Source organism: Spea bombifrons, chromosome 2 (assembly GCF_027358695.1).
Source record: "Spea bombifrons isolate aSpeBom1 chromosome 2, aSpeBom1.2.pri, whole genome shotgun sequence".
Taxonomy (NCBI): Eukaryota; Metazoa; Chordata; class Amphibia; order Anura; family Pelobatidae; genus Spea; species Spea bombifrons.
The window spans coordinates 7535502-7549188 of NC_071088.1; the positions used below are offsets into that span (position 1 = coordinate 7535502).

Genomic DNA, 13687 nt, shown 5'->3' on the forward strand with positions numbered 1-13687 from the left:
GCCCATGTCATAACCCGCCAGCTTGCTCACCTTTAGCCCCTGACAACATTTCAAAGTAAAAGGCTTCTGTAATGTTAATACCGAAAACTTTACTCTCCTAGAAGCCTGTGCATGGTTGTTCTGGCTCTGTGCTCTCTTCTGAACATTCCTGATACCTGGTTGACCTTGGTTATGGACCTTTGGCTACTTGTATTGCCACCTGCCCTTTGACCTTGGAAATATCCGACCACCTGGCTTGGACTGGCCATCTGGCATACTGGTGGGCCACACACTCGCCTGCTCCGGTGGCAGATTGGGTGCTACAGCGCGCCGCCAGCCGCACTTATGGCATCAGGCAGCTGCTGGCCTTAAAGTGCCAAAGCCGCCTCGCCACCACCACTCTGGCCCTGCTGACCACCCCCTTGCCTCTTCTAGCAACCAAGCACATATCTAGTGGCACTGGCATTGTTCTGGTTATAAACTCTCCGTCTTGCCAGCTGTCCCGACAATCATATTTAATTTCCATGTGACCTAAGCTAAACTTCAGATGACACGGATGACGTGTTCAGCAAAACTTTCAAATTGAAAGGGGAATGGGCTTTTCCAGATGACCTTTCCCCCTACCGGTCCCTTATCTGTGTCTTAAGGGCCACTATGTTACCTATGTGGTTTTAATAAGATGGCACAATGCAGCGGGCTTAATACGAAACATGTGATGCACCCAAGGCAACAGAAAGGCAATAACCATCCCAAAATTTGCAAAAGACGTTCTGTCATACCACAAGCTACCATCACAGGAGAAAAAAAAAGAAGAATTTTAATAAAGTTGTCTGGCCAAGTATATTAATTTAAATTGAATGCGTGTTTTTTTTTCCCCCTGATGCTATAGCTTTGAGGCACAATGTTCCGCTGGCAAGCATCTTCAAAACCTTTAGTGTGTTTGGAAGGATTCTGATCAAATTATGCGTATGATCCTTATCTTCAGTGTGCATTTTTGGGACATATCCAGTAAAATATATTATATAACACTTGTTTCTGATCTTTTTTTTTTTCTACTTTGAAGTATTGTGCTGTAAATAGTTGTTTTTTTTATAGAAAACATTAATCTAAAATGTGTTTCTATTAAAAAAAAAAGAACTGAGTGGAGAGTGGGTGAAGCTAAACACTCCTACTATGCCCAGGGAATGAAGTAATTTACCCAGAGAGCCGGGGAAGCAGATCTTTGGGGGGGGGGGCTCTGGGTCAAACCCGGAGTGTTCCCAGGTATGGTATTTATGTGCGCAGGTTGTGTTCATATCCGGGTATTTTGCGGCTTCGGTGTGTATTTCTATGTATATATACATCTTGGGAATGCCATGTTACTCCAGCGGTGTAATCGCAAACAAAAAAAAAAAAGAAAGCTATAGAACTTTCCAATCTTACATTATCAACTCTAAAAATAATAAAAAAAATTAAATGTACAGCATGAGAAGTATTGCGTGTATTTTGTGTCAATTGATTTAATATATAAAGTATTTTGCAGGGTTGGGGCGAGTTGAAGTGTTTTATGTCTATGAGTTAACTAATCGTTACGAAGGCTCGAGCAAGAACTATATATAATGAGTGATATTTCTTGGACTTCTGCTTTAATTCAATAGACTTTTTTTTGGGGGGAGGGAAAGCATGTCATTGAGGCCATAAAAATAGATGGTAGCTGGGGTGGGGGGGCTAAGGAGACTGAAGCCCCAAGTGTTTGAATGGGCAGCCCCGAATCTGGCTGAAAAATACTCCAGGTGTAACCAGTTTTGAGTGAGGCATTGGTTTTAGAGGGTTCTGAAAGTCTATTATTTTTATTATTATTATTATTATTAAACATGTTTTATTGGTTATGACTCATGTGCATATGGTTATTATTCGTATCCCATCATTCAATATTGCTAATCACTTTTAATGCCCCTGAATGGTAGTTGGCACTACCGGCAGAGGAGCATCTTATGAGTAATTTAGAAGAAAAACATGCTTTAGAAATGTTTTTTCCAATGAAGAAGAAATATGGCAGCTTTGTGCCGGGTTACCTACATATTTTAAGAAGGCTACAATGATCCCTGACTTTGAACGCTCTTAAGATCAAACATAAGGGGCTACTTTAGCGAATCCTAAACCAACACTGCCACATTTTCTTACTAGAAGTGAATGATGTTAATGTACAGATGGGGGTTTTTTTTGTCAGTAATGGGAAATATTTTGTTTGTGTTTTAGAATTTCTACATGTTTCATTTAAAAAGGTCATGGATTTCTTATTATTTATAATTCTCCCTGGCACAATTGATAAAAATATAGGAAATACTGGAAAATTACAGTGAGCGTTGGCTACTAAAAATGGACACTTACTTTCAGGGCTAGGCACACACATTGCTCAGGGCAAACATGTACTGGGGTCCCCTAGAGTGGCAGGCCCCGTTGTGGTTATGGCCCCTGCGATCAGAGCCGGCCTTAAGTGTTCTGGCGCCCTGTGCGGACTACTCCTCTGGTGCCCCCCCCCATCCCCTTCTCACTCTGGGAAAAGTCACACAAGAAATAAATAGAACAGCGTAAAAAAATCTTGCTTTCTGTGGTGTTTTTAAAGTGAACCTGAGCTTTCGTTTCTGTTTCTGGCACACACATAATAGCTTAAAGATTTATTTTTTTAAAGAGCGCTTAATTTGACAAAAATAATTATAATAGAAATAGAAAAATTGATTTGGGCAGTGGCGGAACTGCCGGGGTCGCAGGGGTCGCGACTGCGACCGGGCCCTGGAGTTCTGCCAGTCAGGGGGGCCCAAGGGGTGCCGAGCGGTTGCTGAAAACGACCGCTCGGCAACTCTTGGGCCCCCCTGACTGACAGAAATCCAGGATGCCTCTGCTCCCCGCCGCTGCCGCTGCCGCTGCTGCTGCCGCTGCTGCTGCCGCCGCCGCCTGCCTCAGCGCTGCCCAGAGTGCAGTGTTGGGAGCGTGAGGCGTTTGTCTCGGGTGCCGGCGCTGACGTCATATGCCGGCGCTCAGCAGTGAAGCGCCGGCACCCGAGACAAATGCCTCACGCTCCCAACACAGGAGTTGACGGTAAGTGACCTACAAAGGGGGGGTAGGGAGGGAGTGGGTAGATCGTGAGAAGGGGGGTGGGGAGCGAGAGGGTAGATTGTGAGAAGGGGGGGTAGGGAGGGAGAGGGTAGATTGTGAGAAGGGGGGTAGGGAGGGAGAGGGTAGATCGTGAGAGGGGGGGTAGGGAGGGAGAGGGGAGATTGTGAGAAAGGGGGTAGGGAGGGAGAGGGGAGACTGTGAGAAGGGGGGGTAGGGAGGGAGAGGGGAGACTGTGAGAAGGGGGTAGGGAGGGAGAGGGGAGATTGTGAGAAAGGGGGTAGGGAGGGAGAGGGGAGACTGTGAGAAAGGGGGTAGGGAGGCAGAAGGGAGACTGTGAGAAGGGGGGTTAGGGAGGGAGAGGGGAGATCGTGAGAAAGGGATAGATGGGTTGGGGGTGGGGGGGCCCTTAACAGATTCTCGCACCAGGGCCCTGAGGTTTAGTTACGCCCCTCGATTTGGGAGTTAAAATCCGATTCTAAATCAAAGAAACCTGACAATGTTGTGAAGCGTATTCTTGTTAAATTCTAATTTTCTATACACTGGCACATTTGGCGACAGTCTGTATGATCACGGTGCCTGGGGGGATATGTAAGGCTTTGTAACGAATTAGGAACAGCATAAGACAATGACAAATGTGATTAAATCAAAATGTGTGAATGCCCTCTGGTGTGTTATAAGCTTGTTTTGGGGCGTGTGTCAGTCTGCTTGCACCCGTGCTTCTCTGATTTACATACATGTGCTGACCCACAGAAGAAATTAGGATTCTGCTACCTGCAGTTCCAGGTATGACCACACGAGGCACCTGATGTAACATATAGGCATCAATTATTATTATTTATTGTTTTATATATCGCCATCATAATCTGCATCGCTGTACAAAGGATCCTCTAACATTTCATTATATGTAACAGTGGAGTGGCCAGCGCTATGACCAATATCGATAGGCTTTCAAAACAATGTCCCAGCAAATCCCTATTTAATCCCAAAAAATTAATCCATTTGTGTCACCAATATACAGTCTTCAGTATTGTAAGCTTGCATCCAGGATTTCTCTTTACCTAGTGTATCAGTTTGTCTTAGTCTTTTAATTCTAGTTTTGTCATACCCTTTCAATGCACACCAACCTTGCGTAGTATATAAAAAAAAATGTTCACAGAAACTATGTTCAACTCACTTGCCTATAAAGCCATTAAAATGTAATTCCTCCCAGAATTGGATCACATATTATTTGCATTTAAAAAAAAAAACAACAAAAAAAACATGTTTCTTTGTGGCTCTTAACACTTCTTAGGACAGACAAAGTATGTGCCCTTTATAGTTACACTAGTGCTTCATTTAAAAGGTTTTTCTTTAGTTTGCTGTATTGTTTTTTTTCTAGAAAAACCCAATATTTAACCTGACCTACCTTATTATAATCTAAAATGACTCTTACTGCCTACTCTTTATTTATTGTATTTGTTTTTTTATATGACTTAGTATACGTTCCCTTTTATATTGCCTACTCAGGGTTTTTTTTTCTTTCAATCTCCAGGTGTATCTTTTAGTTTTTTTTACTTGCTCCTCATAAACTTCAAAAACTGTATAAATCCTTGCTTCCTGATAAATTAAGTTACTATATTGATTTATTTAACTTGTATTGATTATTATATTGATAAAGGATATTGCATAGACATGGGCTACAGTGTCAACTGCCCAATACTATACAATCGTTTAAACTACTGTATTACATTTTCAATATCAATTTTACACATTTATTCTTTTTATATCCTAAAAGGCAAAAAAAAGGAACGGTAAAATAAATTTTCGCTCTGTATATCAAACAAAATAATATGAAACTAAATATTTTCCTTGAAAGCCCTCTTTTGTAAATGTATCTAATATATAATTGTATATATAACATGTAAAACCCATTAAGTACAGAGGATATTTCAGGATAGGAACATATAGCAAGGGGTTATATGCCATAATTATACTAAAGAAACACAATCTAGGGGTAAAGTACTTGCTTCTACAAGATTGGCACTCTTGACACCTCTGGTGTTACGGCTGTGATGACCCCCGTTCCCCTCAAACTCAAGGGGATAATTGTTCACTTAGTAAAATTTGATACTAAATGTAAATAAAGAGGGAACGTAGATGATGTGTAGCCAGGTTCTTGCTCTCGAGCCCACGTTATGTTGCCCTGGTCATTCGTTGATTGATTAGACCCTTGAGGGAACCTTTGACGTTTGATTGATGTCCTTAGTGGGTTATCCCCAGAGAGCGATGTGGAGTTCACCGAGGATAAGGTTTGGAACCACACATCTAGAACGAACATTTGGAAAGACCGCTAGGAGGATGCTATGCAGATGGAGTCATGCTGGGAGCACGCCGCTATAAACTGTCCAAACTCAGAAAACACATTAATAAATTCCATACTTTGCGACGAACAGCTTTGTTCAATATGGGAGAAAAATCTTTGATAAGAACTCCGCCATCCTGGTTACATTATCAGGGGGCATCTGCAAACGTACGGATTCTATAGTCCTGGCTCTGGTTAGGCTCTGGATTAAAGAAAGCTCTTCTTAATTGGGATTTGGCAGAAAGATAAAACACTCCAAAAAAGAGTGATTTAGCGAAAGATACGTTGATAATTTTGCAGGAATAATCTGCCACTGCTCAGGTAACATCTGCATCCAGATCGCTGAGAACGCTTATATATCTATCTGTTCCCCAGACGTCGTCGTGCGATTCTATAAAAATGTCTCAAGTATATAGCGCCCTCTAGTGTTGTTGAACTTGTAATTGTCTTTGTGCGGTATGTATGGAGTCCTAAAGAATGAACTGGTTGGGCCGCCCTGTTTGTTTTTGTTATTATATTTATTTCTTTATTATACGTTTTTTTGTGTTAGTGTGACGTGCATGGAATTCTGAAGACTCCCAATGGTCAAAGACGTAAAAACGTTGCTAACGGCATGCAGGAGGGCCGCTTTACTCCCCCCAGCCCTGATTACGATGGATACGCATCCAATGTCGGAATAAAGATGCTTAAAATGCATGTCTGTATTTATACTACAATTGGAACGATACAAAGAATATTAAAATAGCAAAGATGACACACATGTTACAAGATGTTACACATGTAAAGCATCTCCTTTCATGCGCTATACTCTCTAAAAGCTGCGGACAGGGGTCTGTTGAGACCCCCCATTGCACATGTGCGGCAAGAGCTCTCCTTGATTGCTTTCCTGCCACTGAAACATAGGGACATGGAGGGGATGGGAATCTGCAGCTCTGAAGTTGCAGCTTCCCCTGAGATAAGTACACTTTCAAGGTATTTTCATACACATTATTTGTTTTAGGGGCTCCCCGGATACTCGAGTGTCCCTTTAATAGTGGCGCATGGGGTACACAGCTAATAAATCTTCCTCAATTCTTATAAAATATACCCAAAAAATAGTAATTTGATATTTTTAGAACATCACACGTACAGATATACAGATAATTCTTTTAATCCTGAATATTTGAGTCATTATTCGATTATTACCGTCATTGTCCGTTCTGCCTTTCCCAGGGCCGTAATAGTCACTGTCTAAGCCTTAAAGTCTAAATACAATTTGTTATATTTGTAAGGAAACAATGACAAAACAATACTACGTTATCTAACCCCACTCGGTCCCGAGCCCAGATGACAGGATGTGTCCTCTGAGTGCACATCCTTTGACTTGCTATTTAAATCCTATAGATAAAGGCTGTAAATTAATGCAAGAATAGTTTCTAACCGCACGTATCTTATGTAACACAATTAATCCAATTGCCTGCCTGTGTGAACAGATAAACTCAGCTGGTGCTTTAATATCCGCGCAGTATAACACAATAATATTAATTATTATTATTTATCTATAATTTAATCAATTAGTAATAACCTCGTAACTATTAGCGTGCGAATTTGCCATTGGGTTATGGGTAAAATGTAACGTAATATCCATTACTGGTGTAACAGATCCCATGTACGAGCAAAGCCCATGGAATGTATGTGTGTTTCTCTTTAACCCCTTAAGGACAATGGGCGGTCCCTAAACCCATTGAAACCAATGCATTTTGAGCCGTACATGTACGGGCTTTGTCATTAAGGGGTTAATGGACGTGATACTGTTCTGCAGAAACTGTATAGCCTCTTAAAGGAACCCTATCCTATTTGTTTTCTATCTAATACAACTTACGAGTTCTTCCCATTTCTTAGTATAGTGATATGTAGCTTCTTTGTAGGGACTTCGATACATTCTATAGGTCTTCTAGTGATGTTACTTTTGAAATTAGAACTTCTTATAATTGCTTTTTCAAGCCCACAATCCAAAAATGATAAATAGCCTCTACCACCATCTCTTTTTATCACATAGCATGTTGCCATATACAGAGGCAACATGGCAACATTGGAATGCTTAATGAGGAACATACGTTGGTTCTAATGGAATTTCAGTTCGTTCTTTCAAGGGGAGAACAACTACACGGAGTCTTTAGCTGCAGTTGATACCTTTTTATTTGGCCAAATAGAAAAAAAAAAGATGACAAACTTTAGAGCCTCGGGGATTTCTTCTTCAGATGGAATGGAAGACTCAGGAGTGAGAAGTATGCGGTTAAGACCTCCTCAGTCTCCCAAAAAAAAGCGATTGTATTGTCTTTTTTGTCTATTCAGTTTTTTTAACGCCTATGCTTCTTTTCAATTACGCCCGTGTTTATTTTAATATTTAGAATAAAAGTTTCAGTATTAGGAGCAATGTTTTTAATGTTTTCACTCATACAGTGGTAGTCATCCTCCCTAAAGACTGGGTTAATTTTCTTCTAGAACTTTCAGTGGACCAACCACAGAGTTAGATACAGATTTGTGGGGTTCTGCATCAAGGTTGCCCCCCAGAAATTTCTTGACAAGGTTGCCATTTGGCAGGGTTAAGCGCTAACAAGGCCCATGCGGACTCAGTGCTGATACTATAATCGCAAAGGCTCTTGGTACGCTGAGAAGGTGCGGCAGATATCACATTGTATGTCAGTGGGGTTTAATAATATTACTTTATAATGGGTGTTGTATCCTTGGACGCCATGTAATAACTGACAGCACCTATAAAACAGTGAAAACGTATAATGGTTATAGGGTTTCGACAAAGGATCTTCTATCCTAGGATGTCAGCCATGCAATATTCCTAATATTATGCTCAGCCCACATAAAAAATCATGTTCTTTTTTGGTAGGTGCCATTTGGTTGGTTGACAAGCACAAAGAAACTAATCAAGTATCAAGCATTTTTTCCTAAAAAGTAGGAAAGGTACATTTTTTATCATCATGGTAAAATGTTACCACCACCAACATTCCACCACATTCTACTGACGCCCAACCATTGGTATGAGTAGGTTATGTGAGCCCCATCCAACTGTTATCCTCATCCATGCGCCACCTAACTCTTCCTATACCCAACCAAAAAATAATGCAGATGCTTATGCACAGGGTCACATTTGTTATCAAAACTTCCTTCTTCCTATGTAAGAATAAGCAACCTCTGATTAGTTGACAACATTCTACCGCCATGATTGTTGATCCAGACAACTTTTGGTCTTCCAGATGTTGCTGGGAATCCCGGGAGATGTTCAACCACAGCTCGGGCGGCAGCTGATAGATACTTCTGGACGCCATCATTTCTTTATAATCGATAGCCATTACAGTGACGCGCCACAATAATATTTAAAATGTCCCGCTGACATGCACAAATCAAATTGGTATTCCCAAGGGACATCTTACAATGAACTCAGACAGAACTTGGCCTGCTGTTCCAACATCTGTATCCTGCTTGGACTCGCATATCATTTGTACTTTACATTCGGTAACACCTGCCCAAGCAGACATGGGCATTTGACACTCGAAAAAAAAATAAAAAAAAATATCTCCTAGCACGTATCATCAAGAAAAACATCATTGTTTTTAAGCTCTCTTATCTCGGTGCTCCCAAATATCCTGTTTCTTCAAGCTCCTACAGCCAGGACCAATAGAAGTCTCTTCCTGTATTTGGCTGACTTCATTTCCCACAGTTAGCACAATCTCATCCGCTTCAAACAACTCGATCAAATCTACTTTCTGGTCACCGCGAGTCAATAATTATTATATTACCAAATAATTAACAATCCGTAAACCTGTTCGGAAAGATGGCAAGCACCATCAAGGTAAGTTAGCATTTTTTATAAATCGATAACGGTCTGTCGTCCAACCGATACATTCTCTTTGGGTTCTTTTATTGGACTTTTTTTAATCGAGGGTTTGAATCGGGCTACACCCCCCCCTCCGCCACAATAGCAGGCAACAAGATTTCCTCTGCCTGGTTAGTAAATTTCCTTTTTCCTATCCCGACCATCCGCAAGCTTTAAAAACCATGAATCTCTGCAAAAAACACGTATTTATTCCAAATTCCGTCTTTCATGTCGAGGACCCTCACTGAAACTTTTTGTCTATTTTCTTTTTTTGGCACTTTTTGACTTTTATTCTTTTTGGGTTCATAAGACCATGCAAACCGTAAGACGTCGTGTTGTATATTTTGCTATCTTGGGTCGTTCGGGTTGGAGACTTTTTCATTATTTTTTTAACATCACATTATCAAGTTTGACTTTTCCGAAGATGGAGATTGTTCTAAAAGCCTGTTTAGAATACTTGTGCTTTCCTTTTTCCTGGTTTGTTAAGTTTCTTGCAGTACTAACAAACCTTTGTGATTTTATAGTCTAAAATATGATGTTTTAACTTAATTGTGTGCGTAAAATATACATTTTTTTTTAAACCCCTATGATTGTATTTGGGCTGATTCAGCTTGGAATACTTAGGACCTTTGTGTCTCAAAGTTGAGAGATCTACTAAGGTCCAGTAAGAAGTAGAGTCTTCTCTTCATCAGGAGGAATGTATTTGGCTTGTATTTGTATGGAGCTTCTGTACAAACTCCTTTTAATATTAGTAGAAGCTCTCTTTTTTTATTAAATTATTAAATAATCCTTCCGGTTTTCTTTGTGGTGAGTAAAGCAAGAAGACCGGGTACTTATTGTGAACTTCAGTGCGTATCATGGATATTTTTTACCGGGTGGTAGGTTCCAAAGTGTCTAAGATAATCTTGGTCCTTGTAAGGTTATTGGTCTTCTCAACTATAAATATCAACATTGTTACTCATTAAGTAATAATATTAAATGTCTTATACACGCGACAGTATGATTGCTGATGGAAACGTCATTTGTTTAGGTTTTTGTACTTGTTATCCAAATGGCATGTGATGTTGAAAATGATTATAAAAATGTAATGTGTATGTGTGTGTCAGTGAATGGTGTACATAGATAGATCAACACGGGGGAGCAGCTCCAGTAAGAAGCGATGAGCTAGTACTGCATAATGTATAATTCATATGATGAGAGCTCATTGAACAAACTATATGTTATGCTATTTACAATGTATAATGTTTCAATTCACCAAACTCATCGTTTAGTGAATACAACACATGCATTTTGTTTCCCGATAAAGTGGGTAATGCTATTGAGTTATTTCATTAATCACAAAATTGTACTTTTTAATAAAATAGTAAGAGTAATAAATACAATCAATCTCTAACATGGCTCAAAACATCCCAAAGCGGCAAAAAGTACCCTAAATTTTGAAATACGGCAAACATATTTATATGATTTCAAGAAATCATGTAATAAGTCGAATGAACTATGCTTTTTTTTCCCCAATGTTTGACTGTTTTAGTGCAGTGAGGTGTTAAAGGGTTAAATCTAAATATACTCAAAAGACAAATATATATAGTTGTTGAATTAAAGAAGACAGACAATTCATTTTGGCCGTGGAAAGCATACTTGTCAAGAACAATGACTTCAGTAAACATAATATTTATATCTTCTTTGGAAAGCCTGGCCTGGCTTGATAAGATATTTCATTATTTGTGGTTAAAAGAAAGTTATGTCTTAAGAGCACAAACTCTGTTCTCTAATTTTATCCACAATAAGCCTTGTTTTCAGTTTGCTTTTTAGTTCTTTTTATGGGAGAGAATCAGTCACTTTTTATTTATACATATATAAACCAAAAATCAATTATAAGGTGGTATTACATTTTAGAATTAAATAATTTCACCAGCATGAGTGCATTACATTGTTGCATTGGGGACCATAGTGTATGCTGTGTCTGTGTTTCTAAACTAAAATAAATGTACGCTGCTTTTCTGACCATTCCATAACTGATGTAGTGTTCAGAAACATTTGTCAAGTCATACAGTCTCCTCCACAAATATTGGCACCCTTGGTAAATATGAGCAAAGAAGGCTGTGAAAAACTGCCTTTATTGTTTAACCGTCAAAAAATACTCAAAAAATAATTACAAACACAACACAGGTTTATCCAAAAAAGTGTGAAATATATGTGCGGCACAATTGTCGGCCCCCTTTTAGTCAATACTCTATGCTACCCCCTTTGCCAAGATAACAGCGCTTAGTCTTCTCCTATAATGCCTGTTGAGATTTGAGAATAAGTGGCAAAGGATCTATTCCTCTCCAGATCCTTCAAATCTCGGCGTCGATGCTGGTGGACCCAACAGGTTTTCTATGGGGTTCAAGTCAAGGGACTGGGACGGCCGTGGTAGGATGTTGATTTCATGGTCAGTAAACCATTTTTATGTCGAATTAGATTTTTGGATCATTGTCCATTTCTCTTTTGAAACCAAGCAACTTCTGGTGATCTGGGTGACGTCAGATTATAGTTTTGGAGATTATTTGACCCCAATTAACTTCAGCTGTGATCCTTGGGTATTTTTTGGCCACTCAAACCATCCTCTTCACAGTGCATCGAGACACACGTCGTCTTCCAGGTTAATTCATAACATTTCTTAATTATTGCCCTGATTTTCAATGCTTTTGCTATTTTCTTATAGCCTCTTCTCATTATGTGAAGCTCTATAACCTTTCGCCGCACATCCCCGCCATATTGCTTGGTCTTACCCATTGTGATGAATGACTAAGGGAATTTGGCCTATGTGTTACCTAATATTTATTCCCCCGTGAAACAGGAAGTCAAGGTTGAACAATTTCCTGTTCCTAGTCACCCAGGTGTACTAAAAAATGTAAAATATTACTGGGAATATATTTTTCTCATGAATTCATAGGGGTGCCAATAATTGTGCCACACATATATTTAACTTTTTTTTGGATAAACCTGAATTGTGTTTGTAATAGTTTGATATCCATGAGAGCAGAGTAATTTTTGTGTATTTAAACAATAAAGACCATTTTTAACAGCATTCTTTGCTCATATCTACCAAGGGCGCCAATATGAGTGGAGGACATACTGCATTTATTTACAAACTAGTAAGTAGAATATAAAACAATCAGAAACATAATGACAATCTAATGCAGAAGATAAAATGGAACATCCATTGCCATAACAGAATGAAAACATTCAGAACGGCAATCCCAGATCTCAAATTTATCTTATAGTTCTAAAAGATGGGGTAATCACCCAGTCCTCTTGTTTTGTAAAAAATCTAAATCAATCATTAATTGCCATCAGATATACAGTGTACATTAAACAGACCCACACACTATTATTATCTATTATTATCAACAAACTTAACTCATTTTGCCATTTCTAATATTATCCTATGTAACCATGTTCGGCGTTGCCGTTCTATGATTGTCTAACGATTGTTAGGAAGTTGTGTGATGCCATCATGACCTTGTGAAGCCACAAAATGTTTCAACAGGAAAGTTTGCGCATTTTTTGCTGCATCAGTCGGATGATCTAGTACAGGAACCATAAAGATTTGGGTTTTGCTTTGTTGACAGGAACATTAGGTACTCAAGAAAGCACTGGATCAGGGATTTCTTTAACAAAAAAAAGGTAGGGGTTACGTTGCATTACAAGTACCCGTTGACAAGTACCATTAGCATGAAAAGAGAGGTTCATAAGTGGGACGTAAGCAAGAACCGTGACGGGCAAGCTCAGAAATGGTGGAGGTTTCATCAAAATAGGTAAATGTGGTCACAGGGCCGGCCCTACAATGGAGCCGACTGGGGCAATTGCCCCAGGCGGCACTTTAGAAGGGGCGGCACTTTGCCGCCCCAAGCGCTTTTTTTTTGAAGCGGAGGAGAGAGAGAGGGGTGTCGGCGGGGGGGGGGGTATGGCATTTTAAACTTCGCCCCAGGCGGCATTAAGTCTTGGGCCGGCCCTGTGTGGTCAATAACGGTAAGTCTGACTCGGTGGCGTTACTGGTAAACCTCCCCCCTGTGGCAAAAAATGGCCCATTTCCATCTCATATGAAATTCAGTCCCATAAAAGAATTTGTAGAATTTAAATATTTAAATAAAACAATAAATAGCATGAACGTCCCACAGCTTCAGCAGCAAAAAAATGATCTAGAAGATCCAAAGAATTTACTCCAAATAAGCCATAAATCATAGAAATAACTCAAACTTTTGAGACCCTTTTTTTGTTTATATGGCAACAACCTATTAGTGCCTACTTTTGTGTCACATGACAAATATCAATAGCACAAAGTTTTGGTTTGAAATTGGCTAATTATACAGTTATTTGTTTGGGTTTTGTAACTTTTCAAAAAATGTTAAAATTGA

General features: G+C 39.6%; 1 protein-coding gene across 2 annotated transcripts in view; it reads left to right on the top strand.

Annotated features, from left to right (window-relative positions):
- ERG (ETS transcription factor ERG) overlaps positions 1 to 13687 on the top strand; it is a 94773-nt gene that overhangs the window by 44985 nt on the left and 36101 nt on the right. The window contains exon 1 of one of the 2 annotated variants that reach the window (XM_053456220.1): positions 9131 to 9263. The exons of the other annotated variant lie outside the window; for it this stretch is intronic. Within the exon in view, the coding sequence (XP_053312195.1) occupies positions 9246 to 9263 (18 nt within the window). The 5' untranslated portion in view covers positions 9131 to 9245. Of the gene's footprint in view, positions 1 to 9130; positions 9264 to 13687 lie in introns of those variants that run through there. 2 annotated transcript variants of the gene reach the window in all.